General features: G+C 34.4%; 1 protein-coding gene across 2 annotated transcripts in view; it reads right to left on the bottom strand.

Moving 5' to 3' along the window:
* Positions 1–639: 639 nt before the first annotated feature.
* ICE2 (interactor of little elongation complex ELL subunit 2) overlaps positions 640–24,567 on the bottom strand; it is a 59,470-nt gene continuing 35,542 nt past the window's right edge. Inside the window, exons 12-16 of one of the 2 annotated variants that reach the window (XM_065940921.1) lie at positions 23,520–23,649; positions 8,671–8,755; positions 7,147–7,197; positions 4,455–4,713; positions 640–2,773 (exon numbers count right to left, since the gene is read on the bottom strand). In XM_065940921.1, coding sequence (XP_065796993.1) covers positions 2,651–2,773; positions 4,455–4,713; positions 7,147–7,197; positions 8,671–8,755; positions 23,520–23,649 — 648 coding nt within the window. In that variant the 3' untranslated portion in view covers positions 640–2,650. Of the gene's footprint in view, positions 2,774–4,454; positions 4,714–7,146; positions 7,198–8,670; positions 8,756–16,885; positions 20,425–23,519; positions 23,650–24,567 lie in introns of those variants that run through there. The other variant, XM_065940922.1, reaches the window with a different exon arrangement.

Raw genomic sequence — 24,567 nt, 5'->3', positions numbered from 1 at the left:
CCCTACAGTCTTTCCCAGCTCCATTCCATTCTTTTTTTTTTTTTTCATTCCATTCTCTACACTAATGCCAACAAGAACTTTTTCAAAATTATACCTGATCATGTTATTTATTTTTAGTAAAAATCACTACTAGTTCCCACACTATAGAGGACAAAATTCAAATGCCATAGCATAGCATGCCTGTTCCTGTCCTATAGCCTTTTCTCTTATCTCCCATGTTCACAGCCTACAATCTGGCTGTCTTTCACCTCTGCATATGCTGCTTTCTTTCTGTGTGGAAGATCTTTCATTCTTTCCTTATAACTCTTACTTATTTTTAAAGACTCAGCTCAAGGTTTCTCCAGATTTCCTTAATTATCAGATCCTGGTTAGATGACTTCCTTACATTACTTTTCTGGGGTACTTACCACATATCAGTATTGTGTCTTCCACTAGAAGGTTAGCTCATGGGTAAACCAAAATCTATCTTCGATACTGAGATATTCATCTATTCATATATTCAACTTCTATCTACTGAGCAACTATGTATTATGTATGTTATACACAAGTGAACAAAACAAATATGCCCCACCTTGGCATAGCTTGTAGTCTATTTAAGAAGAAAGATAGTAATAAGTAAAATAAACAAATATTCTGATATATGAGTAAGAATTTTATGAGAGTAAACATGGGGACCAATTTTAGGTTGTGTGGCACACAGATACACTCAAACATTTACTGAGTGAAATGTTTATACCTTCACCACAGAGATGTAAGTGGGGCAGGCTCATCATATCCTTGCCAACAATGACTGCTTTTGTTTTTTTTAAAACATCTTTGCTCATATTGACAACGTCACTTTCTTGCTTATACATTCTCAGTACTAAAAATCAATAAAAAGAACATAAGACACGTTCAAATATACATTAGAAAAAAGAAGCTTGATTAAGCACAAGTGGAAAACAAAAACTAGCTTTATATATATTATCAGAGTTACTCTAATAAATGGCTAAGATAATTTTAAAATCTCTTATCACACATTTTATTAAGTAAAAACTAATACTAAAAAAATGAAAGCCATGTCTTTCTGGCATTCAGAAGTCTGAAGCAATCATTGCTTAGCTTTTCTAAAAGAGCAAATTACTAGGGAATCCCTGCCTCTCCCATGGTTCACTGCCAAATGAATCACAAGTGGAGTATTTCAGGAAACATGAGTATGTGACAAAAGTTAAAAAAACAACAAAACATAACCACTTGAAACAAAGCTCAATATTTTAAAAAGGGAATGGCAGGATGAGGAAACTATATATTAAAATACATAAGACAATTTCATTAATAACTAGTCATTAATTAAAAATATTATATAACCAACCAAAGAACTCAAAACAAAACTTGGTAGTAAAAAGAGTATTTAAATGCTACTTACAAAAAAAAATATGCTACTTACACCAGTTGAGACTGTTGATGGGGCTAATTTCCTATATTAATATAAAATGAATAAAAAATTCCAAAAACAAACTTTGCCTTGAATTATAAAGCTTGTATTTCATAAATGATGCACATATTTAATGCACATTAAAGAATAGGAATACAAAAATTAAATGAGTTCATCCCTTCATAAGTACAAATAGTTGGTTACGATAACATTAAATGATTGAAACTTTCCTAAATTCACCTTCATGGTCCTGAAAATTTTAAATTAATTAGTACAGATGAGGAAAAAGAGCTTCTGTTTTACCACACGTTAGTCTTTCTAGTTGAAATATGAGATTTTTCTGGAAAATACACTCATCTCTTTGTTTTTAGTACTATATTTCAACACCTAGCCAGGATTTGTGCCAAGGGACAGAGGCAGTCACCGATCCTGTTATACCACAAGCTTTTTTTGTTTAAAACAAACTGATGACTGCCCAACAAAAAACTGTTAATTTCCCTATGAATTTTCATAGGCAGAGAGCTTTTTATGTTTCTCTTTGGCTTCTGCAATGGAATTTTACCAAAGTTTTTAAAGGTATTAACTTTGTAACTTCCAACAATCATCATTTTAAATCAGTATAGAAGAACTGTCAGATGGATCAGAAATAGGGTTTACGTAAGTCAAAATTATCTCTGACAGTAGCAAGATTTAACCTTTTGAGCAAACCCCAATAGACCAGCATCACAACTGAAATTATTAACCTAATGTGTAGTTGCTAAGTCATGTCCGACTCTTTGCGACCCCATGGACTGTAGCCTGCCAGGTTCTCCTGTCCATGGGATCCTCCAGGCAAGAATACTGGAATGGCTTGCCATTTCCTCCTCGAGGATTAATCTAATACATAATGATAAATACTGCTCTTGAAAGAGCAAATTATTTTCCTACTTACAATTTTTTGCTAAAGGTCGAGTATAAAAATATTTTCTTCTCTCTATATTTCTCTGCCATGATAATGCTAAAACATATCTATAGTCTCCTCAAACCTCAGGTGTTAAGGGCATATTAGCCCGTTTGAGTTGGAACACTGCTTCACAATATTCAAAGTGTTTTTTTAAGGCACTCTAAGAACTCTCAAGGACAGTAAAACAAAAACATTCCTGTTGCCTACAGATTTTTCTGGCATATTTTCCCTCAAATTTTTCTAAACTAAATGTTGTGATAACTGGTTTTTCTTTGTTTTCCATGGTACAGTCTTTAAGTTATTTTTCTTTTACTTGAAGCCACTCCTTCATTTTCAACTTGCTGAGCAGGCAGGCTTTTCGTTTCCACAGAAACTGAATTCCTGTGGCTTCGGGTAGGCATTCTTGTTCCACCAATCTAGGAGAAGCAAAGAATAGGACAGTTTAACATGTTTACAATACAGTCAACTCTATTGTTTACACATGGAATAATTACCCTGCAAATTGTCCTTCATATATTTTTAGCCGCCAGCCACTTAATTGCTTCTAAGCAAGCTTTAATCTGACAGAGTTTTAAAGTATGACATTTTCAAATAACAATCAGGGAAACAGACAGATCAGAGTAATCTGAGGGGAGTGAAGAGGAAAATCACTCTTTTGTGTTAAATTTGGAAAAGTTTGAAATGTTAAATGAGGAAAGGAAGGAATGACAGAACTTTAGAGCAATGTGCTTACAATAATGAAATTGAAGGGCAGTAGAAAGGAAGAAATGAAAACTAAGAATGGAGGGAAAGGAACTATAAGAAGGTCAGAGATGGTAAAGACAGGGAAGAAATTATAAAATGGAGAAACAGACAAAGAGTAAGAAAAATATGAGTCCAAAAGAGAAGAAAGATACAAAGGATAAATGTGAAAGGAAGAGAAAATAAGACTCCAGTTTGAAAGGAAAACTGAAAAATATCTAACAAAAACTGTAGCTAAAATGGCTTAAAATACCAATAACTCATTCTGTCTATTCTTTTACTTGTTCCAACTAATTAATCACATTTATATATTCTCTTGGCCAAAGTTAACAATGTACAAGATGTTGTCATTTCTAAAAGGATTCTCTCAAGAGCGGAGAACTGAAAAACATAAACAACTTTTGTAAACCATAAAACCACTGCAAATTACAAAATAATCCTCAATATCTGCATTCTAGCTATTTCTCCAAAGGAACTGTGGGCATTTGCAGATTAATTTAATACAGCAAGGAAAAAAAAACCTGAAAATATCCACAGGATATACAAGTGATAGATGTTGTGGAGTGAAATATTGAGAACAGAGGCCTCAATAACTTTGACTCAAAGATTTTTGGCAGCAGGGAAGGAAAAGTCGGATTCACTCACAGAGGAGAAAAGTTTTCCTTCAATTAAACTCAAACTGGAACTTCTTACATGATATAAAGAATGAGCTACACAGTAAACAGTATCTCTAACCACGGTTTTACAAAAGTTTCTGAGAAATATCATTCAACTGTTATTTCTAGGAAGGATGCTATAAAGAGTGTAACATTATATCTAAAATATTGAGTTATAAAAAATACTTAGCATTAAAACACAATTTACTTAATATTTTATTGTACTTTTAATAAGGCAATGCAGTCACTAATTACTAACACTTGCTTTTATATTTTCCCATATCCTACTTATCAATTTTTAATTGCATCACCATAATTTTATTCTATGTATTCTTCTGCAAATTGCCTCAAATATTTAATGAAATAAAATAGTATACATAAAAACTGCAAAAAAATTATAACTGCTTTTCATAGGAACATAGGAATTTAACTGTGTGGTTGCCTTGCTCATGCCCTCACTGGGCAGGCTAATAGAAGTTTCTGTAGTTGAGGATAAACCTTACAAAAAACAGAAAGTTCCCCTAAAATGACTGGGTTCACAAGAGCATACAACTTTACCTATCCTTCCAATAAACATTGTTTTTAGAATGGTATTGTGATTAACATGGCAAATATGGACATCAAGTTGAAGTGCACAGTCAGTGAAACAGATTAATAATAAACAACCTAGTGGAACATTTTACTTCAGAAAAGATCCTACCTTTTGTTGTGCTGTGGGACCCAGTGACTTAGGTGGAAAAGTGCAGGGTATTCTTCCATGATGGATATGATATGGTAATAAGAGGCTGGGATCTAAAGGGACCCAGGGGACCGAGAGGCTGGAAGGCACACCAGGAAGGCCGCAATGCGTTTTATGCAAGTTGTACGCTGTCCTAGTAACTTTTCCATCAGAGGTTTTGTAGATCAAGAGTGAAGAATCTTCTGCGGCGTGAGACAACAAGTAGGAACCCTCCTGCAAGCTAAATCGACACAGTAAAACTCAACTCACTGATTCACTGTGCCAATTTCAATAGCACTTTCTTAATCACGATCTATTAATAAAATAAAAAAACAATTAGGGGAATGGGACATCATCTCTAAAAACACTCTGATGATCATGTAAGACTTAAGAATCTTCTAATCTATTTTCATATTTTCATGCCTTTTCAGCAACTAGTTTTAGTTCTTATTACAAATTCAGGATATATAATTATTTTCATTGTTATGTCAGTCAATTTGTAAGTTTTCAATAATTTAATGGGAAACAAATGTCTAACTCTCTAATTCCTGGACAACACGTAACGAAAAGTACACAAACATGTAAGTGTGTAAGAGCATATACATACATTCCTATACACAACATTTAATTAAACAAGCACTGTACTGACTTTCTGTCTACTAATAGGTGAACAGAGACAGAAAGGCGAATGTGACACACTACACTGGGAAGTTTAAAACAAAGTGGCAGAAACAGTCAACATGACAATCACAACACGAGAGGCCCTGAGAATAACAGCAACCTAAGCAGTTAATGGGTATTGAATGTTTATCATGAACTAACTGTTGCACTGTTTATGTCCTTTTTGTCATTAAATTCTACACAACAAATCTTGAAGGGATAAAATTATTAACTCCATATTACAGACAAACAAAAATTAGAGATGGTAAGTAATTTACCCAAGTTCTGAGTGCAGGACCTGCATATAAACCAAGGCAGTCAAACATCAAAGAAGCCCCATACCCTTAATTATGATCCTCTACTATCACATTAAGAAGTTCTGTCAAATCTACATTAAACCCTTTCTCTTTAGAAAGCTTTAAGGAATTCAGTGTAACAACATGAGAGCTAAAAGGATATGACTGACATACTGTGTGTTCCTTTTTTTTTTTTTTAACACTCTTCCAGCACAAGGGTACTATGGAGGATATCAGTTCTTCCTCACAAATTTATCATTAAAAACAAGGATTAATCATACTTATAAGTCATTCTTCCTCTCTAGAATTTCTGAACATTACCCATCAATGGCTTGTGAATGTGGTTAAAGACACAATGTAACAACAAAAGCAAAAATGTGAATGATGTACTTTGAAGATGGAATAAGGGGCTACAATCTAAGAAATATAGGTATTTTTCCAAAGAAGGCATACAGATGTCCAATACCACTAATCATCAGGGAAATGCAAATCAAAACCACAATGATATGCCACCTCACTCCTGTCAGAATGGCTATCACCAATAAGACAATAAATAAGTGTTGTCTAGGATGTGGAGAAAAAGGAAATCTTGTACACTATTGGTGGGATTATAAACTAGTGCAGCCACTATGGGAAATAGTAGGGAGGTACCTCAAAAAATTGAAAATTGAACTGTCATATGATCCAGCAATTCTACTCTTGGGTATTTATCATATATCAAAAAGATACATGAACACCAATGTTCACTGCAGTATTATTTATTAGAGCCAAGATACAGAAGCAAGTTAAGTGTCCATTGATGAACAGATAAATGTGATATAAGTACAATGGAATGCTACCCAGTCATAAAAAATGAAATCTTGCATTTGCAGCAACATGGATGTATCTAGAAGGTATTGTGCCATGTGAAATAAATCGGAAAAAGACAAATACCATATGACCTTATGTATATATGGAATCTGAAAAGCAAAAGAAACAAACAAAATTAAGATAGACTTACAGATATATAAACAAAAGGGTGGTTGCTGACTGGGGGAAGTGTGTGTGTGGAGAAACAAGCGCAGGGGCCTTAGGAGGTACAAACCTCCAATTATAAATAAGTCACAAGGATGTAACACACAGCATAAAGAATAAATACTATTGTAACAACTTTGTATGGAGATATATGGCTATTAGACTTATTGCAATCACTTCATAATGTATACAAATATCAAATCACTATCTAGTACACCTGAAACTAACATAATATTATACACTAACTATATATATTCCAACTAAAAAAAAAAAGAAATACAATCAGCCACTAGAAGCTGAAAATTAGGCAAGGAAACAACTGCCTCCTAAGAGCCTCCAGGAGAAGCCAGCCCTGTTGACACAAGTTTAGTCCAGTGACGAGAATTTCAGACCTTTGAGTTGCAGAACTATAAGAGAACAAATCTGTGTTGTCTGAAGCCACTAAGTTTGTGACAATTTGTTACAGTGCAAATAGGAAGCCATTATAATAGCTGTACAGAAAAAAATGTTTACCTGTAAGCCCAGGAAAGCCAGATGCTATTATATTTCCTTCTTATTTATATTTTCACAATTCCACTTTGACACAATAGAATAAATTTTGTATTTCTAGGTTATTTTCTGTCTATTCCTAAAAACATGTATTCAAAGTTTTTTCACCCAAGAAAATTACACATATCAATGAAAAATGCCTCCAGAGTACTTACCTACTTAATTTTCTTAGAATGTGTTGGAGGATGTTAAATAAACTTGAAATCCTATTAAATAGAAGAAATCCAAATAAAATTAAGGAACAAAAAAACTTAATCTTAACAACTGTAACTCCTCGGGAAGAGAAATGTCTCAATAACAAAAGAAAACAACAGATGAAATAATGTAAAACAAATATCAAAATGTATTTCTAACTTGACTGAATTTTAGTATTTACTTCATTTTTGCCATTTTCTGATTTCCCTTAAAAATCATAAAGTATTTTGGCTTGTGTCAGTCAGAGCAGTGATCAGTAAAGAGATCACTATTTTATATTCAAGCTATGATTTTTTTTAAAGAAATATATTTCCCTTTAGAGTTTGTGTTTTTTAAAAAACGTTTTTGTTTTGTTTTTTTGGCTGTACCATGCAGCATATGGGATCCTAGTTCCCCCACCAGGGGTCAAACCCCCCTGCACTGAAGCATGGAGTCTTAACCACTGGACTGACAGGAAAGTCTCTCAAACTATAAATATTTTAATACGTCTATAAGTTTAAAATTTTTTAAATTTAAAAGTTTAAAAAGTCTTTAGCAGAATTAATCTGCAGAAGAGTTTGCCTTTTAGAGGTAGTGGTGGTGAATTTCAAAGAAATTGACAGGTATTTTAAATGAATAAAAGGAAATGAAATTTAAGATATTGATTTAAATATCTCTTCTAGACCTACATTCATTCCCTTGATTTTTTATTTAAAAATGGTTTTCACTGGGAGAGGTAGAGCAGGCAGTGCATAAATGTATGGAAAAGCTTTTCTATTCATGTATATAAATAAAAAGTTACCCATCAAAAGAAGTAATACTTATAATAGATGTTTAAGTATAAGCAAAGAAGTCAAACTTGAATCTGCAGCCTTCAAAAACTATGACAAGCCCCAAAGCTGGAACTACAGAACTAATATAAGTCAGGGCGATTTCCCACCCTTTCAGATGAATCAAGTATATTAACTACCAAAGCTGTCATCCTAGCTCGGTTGTGTGCTCTGGGGAAAGTCACTCCAAGTTCCAGTTTCCTCATGTATAAAATGGAGATTAAAGGTACCACCAGATCTTCCTGGAAAGTTGTGAGATGCAAATTAAATTAATTTCAATCTGATGTACAGTAACATTTGGTAGAAGAACAAATTTTTAAAAGTTAGAATACCTGAATGAGTGTATATATCCCTGAGCTCAAAGTCTGACTGGCCTATTTTTTCCCACCTCTGGAAAGAAGTGAGATATATGTGCCCACAGTTCACCAAGATGGAAGATTCTCTATTGTTCTAGCCTCCTTTGTCTTAAGTAGAAATAGTGGTGCCACTAGAACATTTAATTTGGAGACGGAAATGATTAATGTGAAATGGATCATAAACTGGGTCGAGGAAAGCCTCAATTTATAAAAGGATGAAAGTCTTGAAAATAAATAATTTAAACCAATATTTAGTGATAAAGAAAAATTAATGATCATATCAACAAGCTTTTAAATTTCCTACCACAAAATTTCTTACTTGAGTGCTGAAATTTTTTCTTTCAATTCTTCTGAGGTAATTTCTTCAAGCAGGAAAAGCTTTGATGTAAATGCATCAATATGTCCTAAAATAAAAGATCAAACTTAAAAAGAACAATTGCTGTATTTAAAAATAAAAAAAGCTAAGTTATCCAAATTTTTAAAGATTTTTTTACACAATTGTCATAATTATAAAGGAACTTTATATTCTAAAAAGAGAAATAGACATTTTATTAAGTTTATTAAGTAAAACTATATTTTAAAATAACACCAGAAGTCAGATTATAAAGGAATATGTATTAATTCTAAAATATTTGCTGAAGATAGAAAAGGTTATACACGTCCACATCAAAAAAATCATCTCTAAGTCTACAATTTAAGAACAACAACTGTTAAAACAGTGGTTTCTAATTTCTATTAAACTTGCATTTTTATGGAAATTAAGTTTTTAGAGAGCTTCCCAGGTGGTGCTGGGCTTCCCGGTGGCTCAGCAGTAAAGAATCTGCCTGGAATGCAGGTGCCATAGGAGATGTGGGTTTGATCCCTGGGTCAGGAACATCCGCTGGAGCAGGGCATGGCAACCCACTCCAGTATTCCTGCCTGGAGAATCCCATGGACAGAAGAACCTGGCAGTCTATAGTCCACAGGGTCACAAAGAGCCATGACTGAAGCGATTTAGCATTCATGTATGCACATACCATATATTATAAAAGCAAGCAGATAAAATAAAATTTATAGTTTGTGTATGATAAATACATTTCTCAGAAAGATTTGGCTAAGGTAAAAACTTGGTTTAATTATTCACAATAGCCAAGATGTGCATAACCGAAGTGTCCACCAACAGATGAAAGGATAAAGGTGTGATACACACACAAATAATGGAATATTATTCATCCATGAGAAAAAAGGAAATACTGCTATTTGCAACAACATAAAGGACACTGAGGACACTATGCTAAGTGAAATAAGTCAGAAAGAGAAAGATAAATACTGCATGATAAATTATATGAGGAATCTGGGGGAATAAAAGTCAAACTCATAGAAAGAAGTAGAAAAGTGGTTCTCAGGGGTTGGGGGCTAAAAGGGTACAAACCTTCAGCTACAAGATGAATAAGGTCTGAGGATCTAATGTATAACACAGTGACTCTAGTTGATAATAGTATGCCATATAGCTGAAATTTGGTAAGAGAGTAGAACTCAAATGTTCTCATCAAAAAAAAAAAAAAAAAAAAAACCTGAAGGTGATGAATTTGTTAATTTAACTAGATGAGAGGAATTCTTTTACAATATATACATATATCAAATCATTATGATGTATGATTTAAATATCTTAAAATGTTATTAGTTTTTACCTCAATAAACCTCAAAAAATCTGGCTTACTTTTTAATTAAAGCATATGATAAGATTTCCTATGGTTAAAAAAAAAAAATCAAGAGAATCTGCTCCAAGTCTTACTTTCTTATAAACATGACCTAATTCTAGAATTCAAAGAAACAAAACAGCAAACTTTCATGTTTACACTTGCACATGTTCTCCAACAAAACAGGTTGAGACACAGCACTGAGGACTCGGAATGTTCCAGCGAAGTGATACAAAAGATTAAATGTTATATAATCACATTAATACAAAACCCATGTTATTATACCAGTCAAAAACATCAATTGCATAAGAGTATAATACTCACTAATGCTGAAAATCGGAGAAGGCAATGGCACCCCATCCAGTACTCTTGCCTGGAAAATCCCATGGACAGAGGAGCCTGGTAGGCTCCAGTCCATGGGATCGCTAAGAGTCGGACACGACTGAACAACTTCACTTTCACGCATTGGAGAAGGAAATGGCAACCCATTCCAGTGTTCTTGCCTTGAGAATCCCAGGGACGGGGGAGCCTGGTGGGCTGCCGTCTATGGGGTCGCACAGGGTCGGACATGATTGAAGTGACTTAGCAATGATGAAAATAATATCACTTTAATTTTTTTAGCTTCCAAAATTTGGTTATCAAAAGACATGACCTGGAGAGCTGACATCAATCATAATGCAAAAAAACTGCAAATATTTAATATCTCATATTTTATCTTGCCCCTTTTCATTTCATCTGCTTTGTGCTCATAAAAAAGAATTAGAAATATTTTTACCAGATACTTTTCTTCTAAGACAACAAATCTTTCCCCATGCCTACTTGTTCTTTCCTGTGCCAAATTTCAGTTCCACCTCTGCATTTCTAACACTCATTACACAGTGACGTTTCTAATAAAAAGGACACAGTTTAATGGTTTAAAGACTATCAAAAGGCAATAAGTATTAAGTACAATAAAACAGTTTAGACATTTACTAAATGTGTCTTTAAGGAAACTCATAGTTCTTACCTTTTTAAAGCAATCTCAATGAAAAGTATGTATTATATGTCAAATACAGTTAGTCAAAAATATACAGAGAATACTGTACTAAGTTCTATGAGGGCTTCAATTCTCAACATTGGAACATTTTAACCTGTGGGCCTCAAATGAGTTCAGATGTTTATCTCCTCAGTCTTTGGGGCAATAGCTTCCTGGCCATTAACCCTTATAGACTCTTATGCATATCACAGTATGGTATCCAAATACTTTTTTAACTGTGTCAAGGTTGGAAAGGTTAGATAATACAAATCAGGGCTTTACATACATGCATGAATTCATACATACACATATATACACACACACACACATATATAGGCAGTTCCTATTCTACATGAAGTAGGGGCTGATAAAAATAATCATGCATAAGCCAAAACTATGCAAGCAATTTTAATAATCAATGGGAAAAATTACAATTGTTCCATTACCTTTAAGGTTTTTTAGTCAAAACATTATAAATTCCCAATCAGTTATAAATGCATGGAGAAATGAAGACAGTAAAAAGTAATCTTTATTGAGTAGACTATAAATTGCAAACACTGATTTAAAGTGTTATTTCATTATAAAAAACTCATTAAGAGTCGTCTGAATAGTGCTTGTCACCTTCTCCTGTTACAACTTATGATAGGGAGCAAGCACCTTTTCTATGCTGTGGAGGATGGTCACACTTTGCAACTTTTAAGGTCATGACATATCTCAAAGAGTTCCTTCAATGTAAAACACTGTGCCAGGGTCATTTCTTCATCCTTTACGCCACAAGCACTTTCCTTACTTATGTGAGTCAGTTCACTTTCACTAAGTTCCTCTGGTGGCTTATCTTGTCTCTTAAACCTCAGCACTATCAACATTTCTACTGTCAGTTATTTCTTCCATAACTCCATTTATATTCAATTCAAATTCCATTTTTAACAGTACGGTCTTTTGTTTCTTTACTGTGCTTTAATCTTTGTTGGCCAATTCCCTCTTCTGATTATCCACTTTTACAAAAAACATCATGTGAGGTCTTTTGTTTCTTTACTGTGCTTTAATCTTTGTTGGCCAATTCCCTCTTCTGATTATCCACTTTTACAAAAAACATCATGTGAGTTTATCACTGGGAGACAAGGAGGGAACACAACCAGACATTTTGCTTTCTATGCACGAACTCAGTAACAGGTACACAATGACCAAAAACATTAACAGACTTTTAAAGGAGTGATATGACTGGTGACTGGTCATGATGCACGTCTGTTATTTATGTAGTGATCTGTGGACTGAAGAGTCAGCAGTAAAGCTGGTAGTTTACACAATTACAGTTAACATACCTTTGTAACTGACATTTGTGGATATCAGAATAGCACAAAGGAAGGACTGCTTGTATGTTGACTATGCAGAATTGATATACATTAGATAACTGAAAAGTAGGGAGGATTCAAAATATTGCAAAGTAGCTAAAGCCCGTGCACCGCAGCTGCTGAACCTGCATGCTGCAACTACTGAAGCCCATGTGTAAGAGTCTGTGCTCCGCAACAAGAGACGCCCTTGCTCACCGCAACTAGAAAAGTCCATGTGCAGCAACAAAGACCCAGCAAAACCAAAAATAAATACATAATTGAAAAAACCTGACTAAATTCTGATCCTGCTACTGATGGACTCTGTGGCATATATGAGGGTTTCTTTTTGTTGTTGTTGCTGCATCTTTCATTTTCAGCCACAAAGTCATCCTTAAACCTGAGGACGCTGTACTGCACCACTCTGAGGGTGACCTTTCATATGGAATGGACTGGGCACGCTGTCTCCTGGATGGTGTACAACGTGGAGATAATAAAAAACATTCTACTTTATATGTAACAGGACTCCACAACAACATTCAAAGGAGAGGACCACCTGTCAGCCCACTTACTTAACATGAATAATATTCAATTTTTCATTTCTTTAGAGAAAAAATAAAAGCTATAATATTTTCTAATTGTATTCCAATGGCTTGTCTTACACACATCTAGGAACAGTAAAATGAATAAAGTATATAAATTCTGTGGTTTGTTATCTACCATTTCCCTTCTCCTTGACTTTTACTGTTCCTTCAACCAATTATCCAAGCCAACTTCACTCTCTAAAAAATACTTATTGAGCACCTCTGTGTGTCAGATACTATCCCAGGTGCTTATGATATATCAATAACAAAACAGACAGAGACAGGCCATAAATACCATAAGTGATTAAATTACATAATTTGTTAGTGGTTACCAGAAAAAGGGAATGGGACTATATTCAGAGCCAAAAACCAGCAGAAGAAAGACACCTGGAGATGTGAGTCTGTCACTGATGGCTGCACCTCTCTTAGGAGCACCCGTTAATCTGGAGAAAGCAACTGAGACCTAAGAGGTGAACCAGAGTTTTTAACAGCCTCTCAGGATTAGAAGAACAAAAACTGGTCTGTGAATCAGATAAACACTGAGTTGGGACCCTGGCTCAGTGCTTCTCTACAAGGACTTATAGCTTCAACATACAGTGGCACATATGCATAAGATTTATTATAGCAAAAGGAATGCATAAGATTTATTATAGCAAAAGGATACAAATAAAAGGAGAATCCAAAAAAGGAAAAGAAGTGTGGGATAAAGTTGAGAAAAAATGAGATGCAATCTTCAAAAGTCCTTTCCTGGCTTTCTATTTGGGATGATAAAAAAGCTCGGGAAATGGACAGTGATGATGGTTACATGGCAATATGAATGTACGTAATCATAGTAAATCATATACTAAAAACTGCACAGTAGGACTTCCCTAGCAATTCAGTGGTTAAGACACTGTGCTTCCATGCAGGGGGTATGATTTAGATCCCTGATCGGGGAACTAAGAGCCCACATTCCATGGCCATAAAATAAACAGATAAATTTTTTTTAATGTATAGTGAATTGTAGCTTGGAATTGTTAAAATGGTACGTTTTATGGTACAAACATTTTTCTACAATTAAATAAAAAAGGCCTTTCTCACTGGAGTCACACAAGATTTACTTAATTCCTCCAGCAACATCATCTTTTTGTACCAGATAAACTTAATGAAGACTCCACACTCAATGCTTCTATTGGGCAATGCATCATGCAGGCAACCCTCTGTCTAATACATACAAAAATTCCAGACACTGAGAAAGCAGATGTTCAGAATAAGGCATATTTACACAAACAATGTAGGTACAATGAGCCCTCCTTATCAGCTAATGGAGTCTTACATCAGCATAGGAAACTGTTTACTAGCCAAGTTCCCAGACGCTAGCAGAGCCAGCCTTGCAAGCAGACTTTTCCAAAGACTGGCAATGTCAGACCATGAATGGCAGCATCCCAGCAGTAAGTGGGAAGCATACTGGCCTTTCTAGGGTGCAAAGCCAAGCTTCAAACCACCCAACTCCCTGTAATTGGATTACAGTGAATCCAGATTGCTAGTGTAGTCAAAAGTAATACAGGAAGACAACACTGTAGCTTTGACATCATGTCCAGAATTTTTCATATACAATTTTCTGGCCCCTGATAAAGAATACTGACATACAATGAAGAACCATGGAATAAACAAGAAGAGAGAAAAACAACATGGCACGGAATGAAGTGTCCCTGAAAAAAGATATGTTGAAACCCTAAATTCCTACTCTCTCAGAAAGTGACTTTCCTTGGAAATAGAATTGTTGTAGATGTAATTAGCTATGATGGGTGAACCTTTAATTCAATATGAATGGTGTCCTTATAGGAAGAGGATAGAGACATACAGGAAAAAAGATCCTGCATGATGACAGAGACAGAGATGAAAATGATAGATCTACAAGCCAGGAATGCCAAGGATTGCTGGCAAACACCAAAAGGAAAAAGGGGCAACAAAGAATTCTCTCTTTTAGGTTTCAGAAGGAGCATGGCCTTTTAAAACCTTTATTTTAAACTTCCAGCCTTCAGACTTGTGAAACAAGAATTATCTATTGTGTTAAGCTATCCAGTTTGTGGTACTTTGTTATGGAAGCCTTATAAAATTAACACACACACAGATAATAGAAAAGACTTGCAAAGACTCTAGATAACAGAGGTATTAGATACAGACTTTAAAGCAATTTTGCTTAATACACCTAAGATGTAGTCACTGTGCCTAAGACATAATTGAGACTTTTGTAGAAACTATACAAAAAAATTTCTACAGAAATATGGGAAAAGAACCAAATGAAAAGTCTAGAACTAAAAAATACAGTAAATGAAATTAAGGACTCAAGTGATGGGTGAAATAGTGTATTAGGGATAGTTGAAGAGGAAATCAGTAAACTAGAAGAAAACACTGAGAATCATGCATGAAGAGTCAAAAGGAAGGTAAATACAGAAGAGCACGTAAGGGATGTTTAGAACACAGTAAGATGTAACACTACAACCTAGATCCTAGAAGAGAAAGCAAATGAGGAGGAAGTGATGTTTGGTGAGATAATGACAGAGAATTTTCCCAAACTGGTAAAGGCCATCAAATCACATACCAAGGAGCAATATGTTATAAAATGAACAACCTATAAAAAGGAATATTTACAACAACAAAAGACTAACATAGTTTAACACAGTTACAATGTAGGACAACTGTTGAAAGGGGGAGAGATCAAATTTAAAGTCTGACAAAGAAAAGAAACATATTACTTGCAAAGCAGCATAAATGGATAAACAGCTGACTTTTCAACAGAACAAAGCCAGGAAATATGTAGTGGGGAGGGGCAGGTTGGGAGTCTGGGGTTAGCAGATGTAAGTTACTATATACAGAATGGATAAACAGCAATGTCTTACTGTACAGCACAAGGAATTATATTTAATATCCCATGATTAAAATATAATGGAAAATAATACAAAAAGAATGTGTATATATATATTAATGCAACACTGTAAATCAACTATACTTCAATTTAAAAACAGAGCAAACATTGAACTGATAATTAGAAACTCCTCAAAAAGAAAACTCAAGGCCCGCAAGCTTCACATGTCAATTTTACCAAACATTTAAGTAAGAAATAACACTGATTTTTACAGAAATTCTACCAGATAACAGAAAAAGAAGAAATAGATCCCAAATCATTTAAGACATAAATTTAATCTTAATACCAATACCTCACAAGGAAACTTACAGGTCAATCTAACTTATAAACACAAATGTCAAGATAAATATTAATAAATTGAATCTACCAATTTTTGGACAGAGGCATGGGGTCGCAAAGAGTTGGACATGACTAAGTGACTAACACTTTCACCAGTATTTAAAAAGAGTAATATATCATGAGCAAGCTTGAATTATGGCAGGAACACAAGTTTGGATTAACATTTTTAAATTACTTAATATGATTCATCACATTGGTAGAATAAAAAAGTTATACCATCATATAATCTCAATAAATACAGAGAAAATATCTGATAAATTTTTTTTAATCTGTTCATTATTAAAATTCTTAACTAAGCATAGAAAGGAACTTCTTTCTTCAAACAAAAGGCATACACAAACACCCATACAAAACACTACATAAAATGGTGAAATGTTGAAAATCTCCTCCTTTTAAGATCAGACACAGGCAAGGACATCCATTATTTACCTTCTATTTGAATTCCAGGCAAAGGTAGCAAGGAATAAAAAGGTATAATGATTGTAAAGAACAAGTAAGATGGCCATTATTTGCCGAGAACATAATTGTTTAACTTGAAAATATAATTTATTAGAATGAGCTTAGCCAAGTTACTAAGATACAAGATCAACATACAAAATTAATATGCAAATAAACCCTGTATTATCAGTAACAGCCTATAAGATAAAATTTCAGAAATATTTATAATAATATATCAGCCACCAACAAAAATATTTAACAAAAGATGCGCAAGAACTTTACAAAGAAAATCATAAAGATATTAATAGAAATTAAAGATATAAATAGAAGAATATCTAACTAAAGTTTACAGATTGAAGGATTTGTTATTATAAAGCTGTTAATCTGTTCCACATTGACTGAGTTAATGCACTTCCTAACAAAAAGCCCAATCTTCCTGTTGCTGTTGGCTGAAACTGATAAGCTGATCCCAAAATCTGTAAATGCAAAGAACCAAGAACAGCCAAGAAATTCTTGAAGAAAAACAAGTTGACATGGAACTCTACTCCATACTCTGTCATGACCTATATGGAAAAAGAATCTAAAAAAGAGTGGATATGTGTGTCTATATTATTGATTCACTATGCTGCACACCTGAAACACAACATTGCAAATCCAAGATACTCCAATAAAAGTTAATTTAAAACAAAAGCTGACAAGATTTGCCCCACCAAACAATAAAAGATTTTATAAAGCTAAAGTAATTAAGACAGTGCTAACTGTCTACCTAGAGTAATTACCCTAACTAGAGTAATTAAAACAGGATAAAGAAACAGGGAGTCCAGCTTAGATTCATGTATATAACTCAAGTAAAATGGGACAGCAGAGAACAGATAGTCTTTTTCAATAAATGGTGCTGAAAACTGGAAAAAAAAACTTAATATTCCATGCAAAAATAAATACCATATAAACTATGTATCTGGAAATTTAAAAATAATTTTAGAAAGGTTTCCAGAAGATATTATATTCATGACGCTGCTGTAAGGAAGACTTGCTAAACTAGGCAAAAAAACAACACTATTCATAAAGAAAATGGCTAAATATTGGTTTTTATTGAATCCAAAAGACACCATTAAGAGACTGAAAAGGCAAGAACAGGAGAAAATTACTTGTAACATTTAAAACCAACAAAGAACTAACACGCAAATAAACAAAAACTTGACGACAGTAAAAGAGGTTTGAATACGCAATTCACAAAAGGTGAACATCCAAATGATTATTAAGCACATGAAAAAGTGTCCAACTTCATAAATAACCAAGGAAAAGCAAATTAAAACAATAATGAGATGTTAATAATACATACCCACCAGCGTGACTAAAATTAAACTGATAATGCCAAGTGTGGGCAAAGATGTAGAGAAGATATAACCCTCACATACTGCTGATTTAAGTGTATATTGGTATAATCATTTTGGAAAGCTTTCTGGAATTATCTAAGTGAAGATAATGTAGCTTAAGCTACGACCCAGTAATTCCACTCTCAGGTATGTGCCCAATAGGAATACATACACATTGCTCTAACAGACACTTATGTTCACAGCTGCATGAACATAGAAACAACCGAAACAGGCTCCCAAAGTTAAATGCATAAATAAATGGTAGTATGTTCTTAAAAAGGAAAATGTCAAAAAGAAAAATATTGTTATATACAACATAAACTTCAAAAACTATTAAGTAAAAGAAGGTACAAATGAAAGAACTTTATGATTCCATCCGTACAGAGCTGGCGAAAACCAAATGATTACGTTAGAAGGTGGGACACTGGTTACTAGCGGAGAAGAGGAAGAAGGCTGTATTGGGAAGTGGCACAAGATGGGTCTCTGACAGTTTTCAGCTTCTTGATCTGGGTGTGAGTTATAGAGGTGCAGATGTTGTTACGTAATTCCTTGAGCTGTACATTTTTCACTTCTCTCCTGCATTGGCAGGTGCGTTCTTTACCACCTGGGAGGTTCTTTTCTTTTCACTTTTCTGAATGTATGTTATACTTAAAAATAACATATAGGAAAGAAAAATATTATCAAAGCAAAGGTATATGTTACAACTGACAATATTTTAGGACAGTAGTAGTACTATGTAGATCTTTTTGAAAATTATTCATAAATATAGAGAAGTTCTCCGTTTTTTTGTTGTTGTTGTTTTAGCCTACTTTTAATCTTTGGTTAAGAAATCCTTTTTTACTCTCATATTTTTATCTAAATTTTAGGTTAATAGCTATTTTTTTCTCAGTACAAAAATATATGAATTATAACTTGTGGTATTTGTTTTCATTAAGGAGAAGTGTACTTTTAGGGCATTATATTATGAAGGACAGGGAAGTCTGACATGCTGCAGTCCATGGGGTCACAAAGAGACATGACTGAGCAATTGAACAACAACAAAAATTACATAATCGTTGTAAGAAAAAGGATTTGTGTATACAGTCCCTGAGGTAGATTCAACAAAATATTATTATTACTTTTTGACTGCACTGTGCGGCTTGCGGTATCTTTTCCTCAATCAGGGATTGAACACAGGGCCATGGCAGTGAAAGCACTGAGCTGTAACCACTGGACTGCCAGAGAATTCCTTGAACAAAATATTATTATGTCCATTATCTACAGATGAAAAAGTTGAGGACTCACAAGCTTACATGATTTTACCCAAAGTAAAAAGAAAATTGTAAAGTATGAAGTACTCATATACATATCTCTGACTCACACATTCAGCATGATTTCTACATTCCATTATAATGGAAAAGCACAGGCTGTGGAATCAGAAAACACATGAATATAAATCCCGGATTTCCCACAAATTGTAATCTTGAGCAATGAACTCAGTAAGCCTCAGTTTCCTCATCTGTGAAACAAAGACAGACAACACTTATTTTACAGAATAGTGAGGATTAGTAATAATGGATTAGTAGTCCTTGACCTCCATCACATACTTCATTAATGACAATTAGAAATACTGCTGTATTAACTTTATATATAGAAAAATACACATATACATGTATACACACACACACATATACAGTTTCTAAGGAAAATTTTGGAGTATTTCAAGTGTATTATATTATAATTTGGTTTGAGAGTGGTAGATACATAAGGAAGCGAAAGGAGAGAACAAAACAAAATACACAGCAATACCCTAAGAGCTGTTATACTGGGAGCCTAAGAGGAACAGAAACTAAAAGGACAAGAAGAGTACAGGAAGACTGACACACAGAATAAAAAACAGAACACCTGAAAAGAAAGACATTACTAATTTCAAGTGTATTGTTCAGTTGCTAAGCCGAGTCCAACGCTTTGTGACCCCATGAACTGCAGCATGCCAGGCTTCCTTGTCCTTCACTATCTGCTGGAGTTTGCTCAAACTCATGTCCATTGAATCAGTGATGCCAATCCAACCGTATCATCCTCTGTCACCCTCTTCTCTTGTCCTCAATTTTTCCCAGCATCAGTCCTTCCAATGAATATTCAGGGTTGATTTCCTTTAGGATTGACTGGTTTGATCTCCTTGCAGTCCAAGGGACTCTTAAGAGTCTTTTCTGACATCACAGTTCAAAGCATCAATTCTTCAGCGCTCAGCCTTCTTTATGATCCAACTCTCATATATGTACATGACTACTAGAAAAACAGCAGCTTTGACTTTAAAGATTTTTGTTGACAAAGTGATGTCTCTGCTTTTTAATATGCTGTCTAGATTTGTCATAGCTTTTCTTCCAAGGAGCAGGCGTCTTTCAATTTTGTGGCTGCAGTCACCATCTGCAGTGATTTTGGAGTCCAAGAAAATGAAATCTGTCACTGTTTTCATTTTTTCCCCATCTATTTGCCATGAAGTATATACTGTAACTCATATCTAGCAAAGCATCATACAGGTAAAAACAATGTTCAATTAGCCTTTATTTAGATGTCAAAGGAAAATAATAAATAATTTTTAAGAGAGAAGTACTAAATAATATTTTGTACACATTTTTTACCTCTTGACCATCTGTAGATAGGACTCTTCTTTAAAACTAAAACCACTAAGTCTACACAATGTAAGGTAGAGCTACAAAATAAAGAGAGTAAGTAATGAGTCACACATGGTACTTTAGAGTCATACCTGATATGTAACTTATTTTAATTATATTCAGTCATTCCAGACACCACGAGGACAAACTGACTATTACTTTCTGTTTTTATCTTATTTCTTGAAAGTAACTGCAGCAAAACCTTACTTAGGAGTCCATTCTCCTCAACTCCCTGCCTGTTGCAACATTTCTCTTAAATTAAAAGAGTAATAAAATTGTAAAAACCCTCAAAACTCACAGATGTTTTTAAAATAGTATTTTGGAACATTCATCCCCACATAAAAAACAAAAAACCCAAACAAAGCAAACACACCATATAAGAATACAGCATAAGTTTCTCACCAAACAGTTGCCAAAGACACTAAATACACTACCTCATTACATCAAAATAAATGGCCTATCAGTAGATAGGATTCACTGATGATAAATAGCACGTAAGGCAATGATTACTTATGACTTTACAGAGTACAGTAGTCCCCCCTTATCCACAGGTGACACAATCTAACAGCCCTCCAGTAGATGCCTAAAACTGATAGTACCAAACTTTACATATACTGTTTTTTTCTACACATACATACCTATAATAAAGTTTAATGTATAAATTACGCACAGTAAGAGTTTAACAATAACTAATTATAAGATAGACCAATTTTAACAATATACTATAATAAAAGATTTCTGAATGTGGTGTGTCTCTCCCTCCCTCTCTCTCAAAATATCTTACAAATTGAATGCCTTTCCCATTTTAACTAATATTTATCTGCTCTGTGACAATAACCTTTGCAGTTTGAGGTTTGTTTTGCAGTTTGACAGCAAAAACAAACATACGTTCTTTATCCTTCAAAACTTCAAGATAGAAGATTCGTTCTGACCACAGATCTTTGCCACACAGCATATAAATTTTCATTCCTAATTAAGAAAAGAAAGCTGAAAACTTTCACCTTTTCACTTAAAGGAAGCAGTCTGCAGTTTTTCCTAAGCATATCTAAATCGCCAGCATCACATACTCTTGCACTTTGGGGCTATTAAGTAAAAAAAGGGTTACTTGAAGATAAGCACTGATAGCTGGGATACTACAAAGTGACTAATGGGCTGGAGAGACTAGAAAAGGGGTGATTCACATCCCAGGCACGATACAAAATGGTGTGCTTTTTAAAACTTAACGATTTGCTTATTTCTGGACTCTTTCATTTACTATTTCAGACCACGGTTGACTAGTTGAAGATAACTGAAGCCACAGAGTAAAACTGCAATTAAGGGGTGACTATTGCAGTTTTGATTAAGTAAATCACATAGATATAAATGACGGTAGTTTTATTTGTTAAATTTTACATTAAAGAAAATACTTAAATGCTTAAGTCAAGAAGGTCTATTCTTTGTTAGTACTTAAAAAGGATTTCAATAGTAAGTTTTTGTTTGGTCCCCTCCTAACACAGACATGGCTGAAAATTGTTTTCAAATAGTTTACATGAAGACTGTTGATGGGTTTCATGGCAACAGGTCTTTGGAGGAACACTGAAATTGTGGTTGTTGACTGAAAACTACTACAACAAACTTCTGGCAGTATGTATGAAGAGGCAGAAAGAGGCTAGAGCACCAACAATCTTTAGCTACTTCCTTTTGGGGTTAAGTAGAGAGAGTGAATCAATGATCTTATTAACACTCTCATCAAACATGAAGACAAATTATTGATTAACCAAAATACAGAAAAGGTTTTCAAGTGAGTGACCTATTTTTGGATCAACCAAGAAAAGCACACTTATAAACACTTAATTACATACTAGAAATTATGCTAAGTACTACAAGAATATAAAGTTTCATCAGACTCTGACTTTTAAAGCAGTTATTGTCTACTGGGAAGATAGTGAAGTGAAAGTCGCTCAGTCGTGTCTGACTCTTTGCGACCCCGTGGACTATACAATCCATGGAATTCTCTAGGCCAGAATACAGGGGTGGGTAACCCTTCCCTTCTCCAGGGGATCTTCCCAACCCAGGGATAGAACCCGGGTTTCTCACATTGCAGGTGGGTTCTTTACCAGTTGAGCCACAAGAGAAGCCCAATGGGAAGATAGGACAGGCTTTAAAAAAACAATTAAGTAGAAAGCAACAAAGTGTAAAAGTGGTTTAAAAAAAGGCAATGCATTGAGATATCAAAGGAAGGAAATCACATGAAGGAAGCGCAGCTTGAGATGGCTGGCATGCAGTGAAATACAAGGGATGAATTAAGAAGTATAGGAGTAAGCATTCCAATGGAATGGAACAATATCAATAATGATTATCAAGTAATCCTTTGTATGAAGTATGTTAAACTGTACATGAACCCAGTCAACACAAATTAAGATCCTGCCTAACTATTCCCCTAACAAAAAACAAAACAAAGTAAATAAACTATTTCATCAAGATAATATGTGAGATTTAAAAAACAAAGTCATAAATTTAAGAAAATTTCAAAAAATATATTTTAAAACCAATTATACATTACTTTTAAAAGAAGCTTGTTAGAAAACACATCTGTATTTTTTCATTACACTCCTAAATATTTTAAAAATAAAATGACTACACTGACATTCATATATAACTAACAGGGGAATAAGAGAGAAATCAAAACATATGATAATCACTACTCACACTCTGCTATTTAACTCAGCAGTAGAAATGTTTTAATAGAAAGAAATACTAATACAATCAGAAAACTGAAAATTAAAAGTACAGAATTTACAGATGAATTAAACTGTGTATATTTACAAAGGAATTAAAAAGGAGAACAAAGCTTCTTGTTTAACTTACCAACATAAAACGAGGAGTTGGAATGCAATAAACTTTCAGTCCATAAGCGACAGAGTTCACTTTCAGTCAGAGCTTCAACTCCATAACAAGCTTGATACTCCACTTTTGGTAGTACATAAACTGGAAATTGCTGCAATTCAAGGTTATACTCTTATAAAGATTTATTAATTTACCATTAACAGTAAATACATTTGCCTATATAACTTTGCCACTTTTCAAAATGCTTTCAGGTAATCTTATTTCATCCTTTCAAATACAGTTGGATGCAGGCAGAAATATGGGTAGAACCCTTAGTAGACATGGGCAGTGGTGGATAAAAAAGATTGTGAACCAAGAGCCTCCCCTGCTGCTGCTACTGCTAAGTCGCTTCAGTCGTGTCCGACTCTGTGTGATCCCATAGACAGTAGCCCGCCAGGCTCCCCCGTCCCTGAGATTCTCCGGGCAAAAACACTGGAGTGGGTTGCCATTTCCTTCTCCAATGTGTGAAAGTGAAAAGTGAAAGTGAAGTCGCTCAGTCGTGTCCAACTCTTAGCGACCCCATGGACCGCAGCCTACCAGGCTCCTCTGTCCATGGGATTTTCCAGGCAAGAGTACTGGAGTGGGGTGCCATTGCCTTCTCCGAGAGCCTCCCCTACCCCCAACCAAAATCAACCTCTTCATACCTCTTCATACACACCTTCAATCATACCTCTTCATACATAAACATATTTTATTTCTGTCACTGAACATGACTGACAGAATTCTTGGAATAAAGCCTGGGTTACATAAATTGCCCAAAGGTTCAAAACTAGAAGGTGGGAAGCCATGACTGTAATACATACTAATAATTCTCAAGAGGGTTAAAAGAAAGTATGATTTTTTTTGCCCATTTAAACCATTAGTCACATTGTCTCAGGCTTAAATACCCTGAGCAGCTTGTTTTCATTCTATGAATGTATGAGCACTAATACTTACATTAATACACATGGATGTTGCTCTCTTCATTAATACAAAAGACTTTATTCCAGACACTACGTATTTGACAAATTAGCCATTTAGCATTTATTGG

Source organism: Muntiacus reevesi, chromosome 7 (genome assembly GCF_963930625.1).
Source record: "Muntiacus reevesi chromosome 7, mMunRee1.1, whole genome shotgun sequence".
In the NCBI taxonomy this organism is placed as follows: domain Eukaryota; kingdom Metazoa; phylum Chordata; class Mammalia; order Artiodactyla; family Cervidae; genus Muntiacus; species Muntiacus reevesi.
Note: the sequence above shows the minus strand (reverse complement) of the source record. Positions and strands in the feature narration are given on the sequence as shown.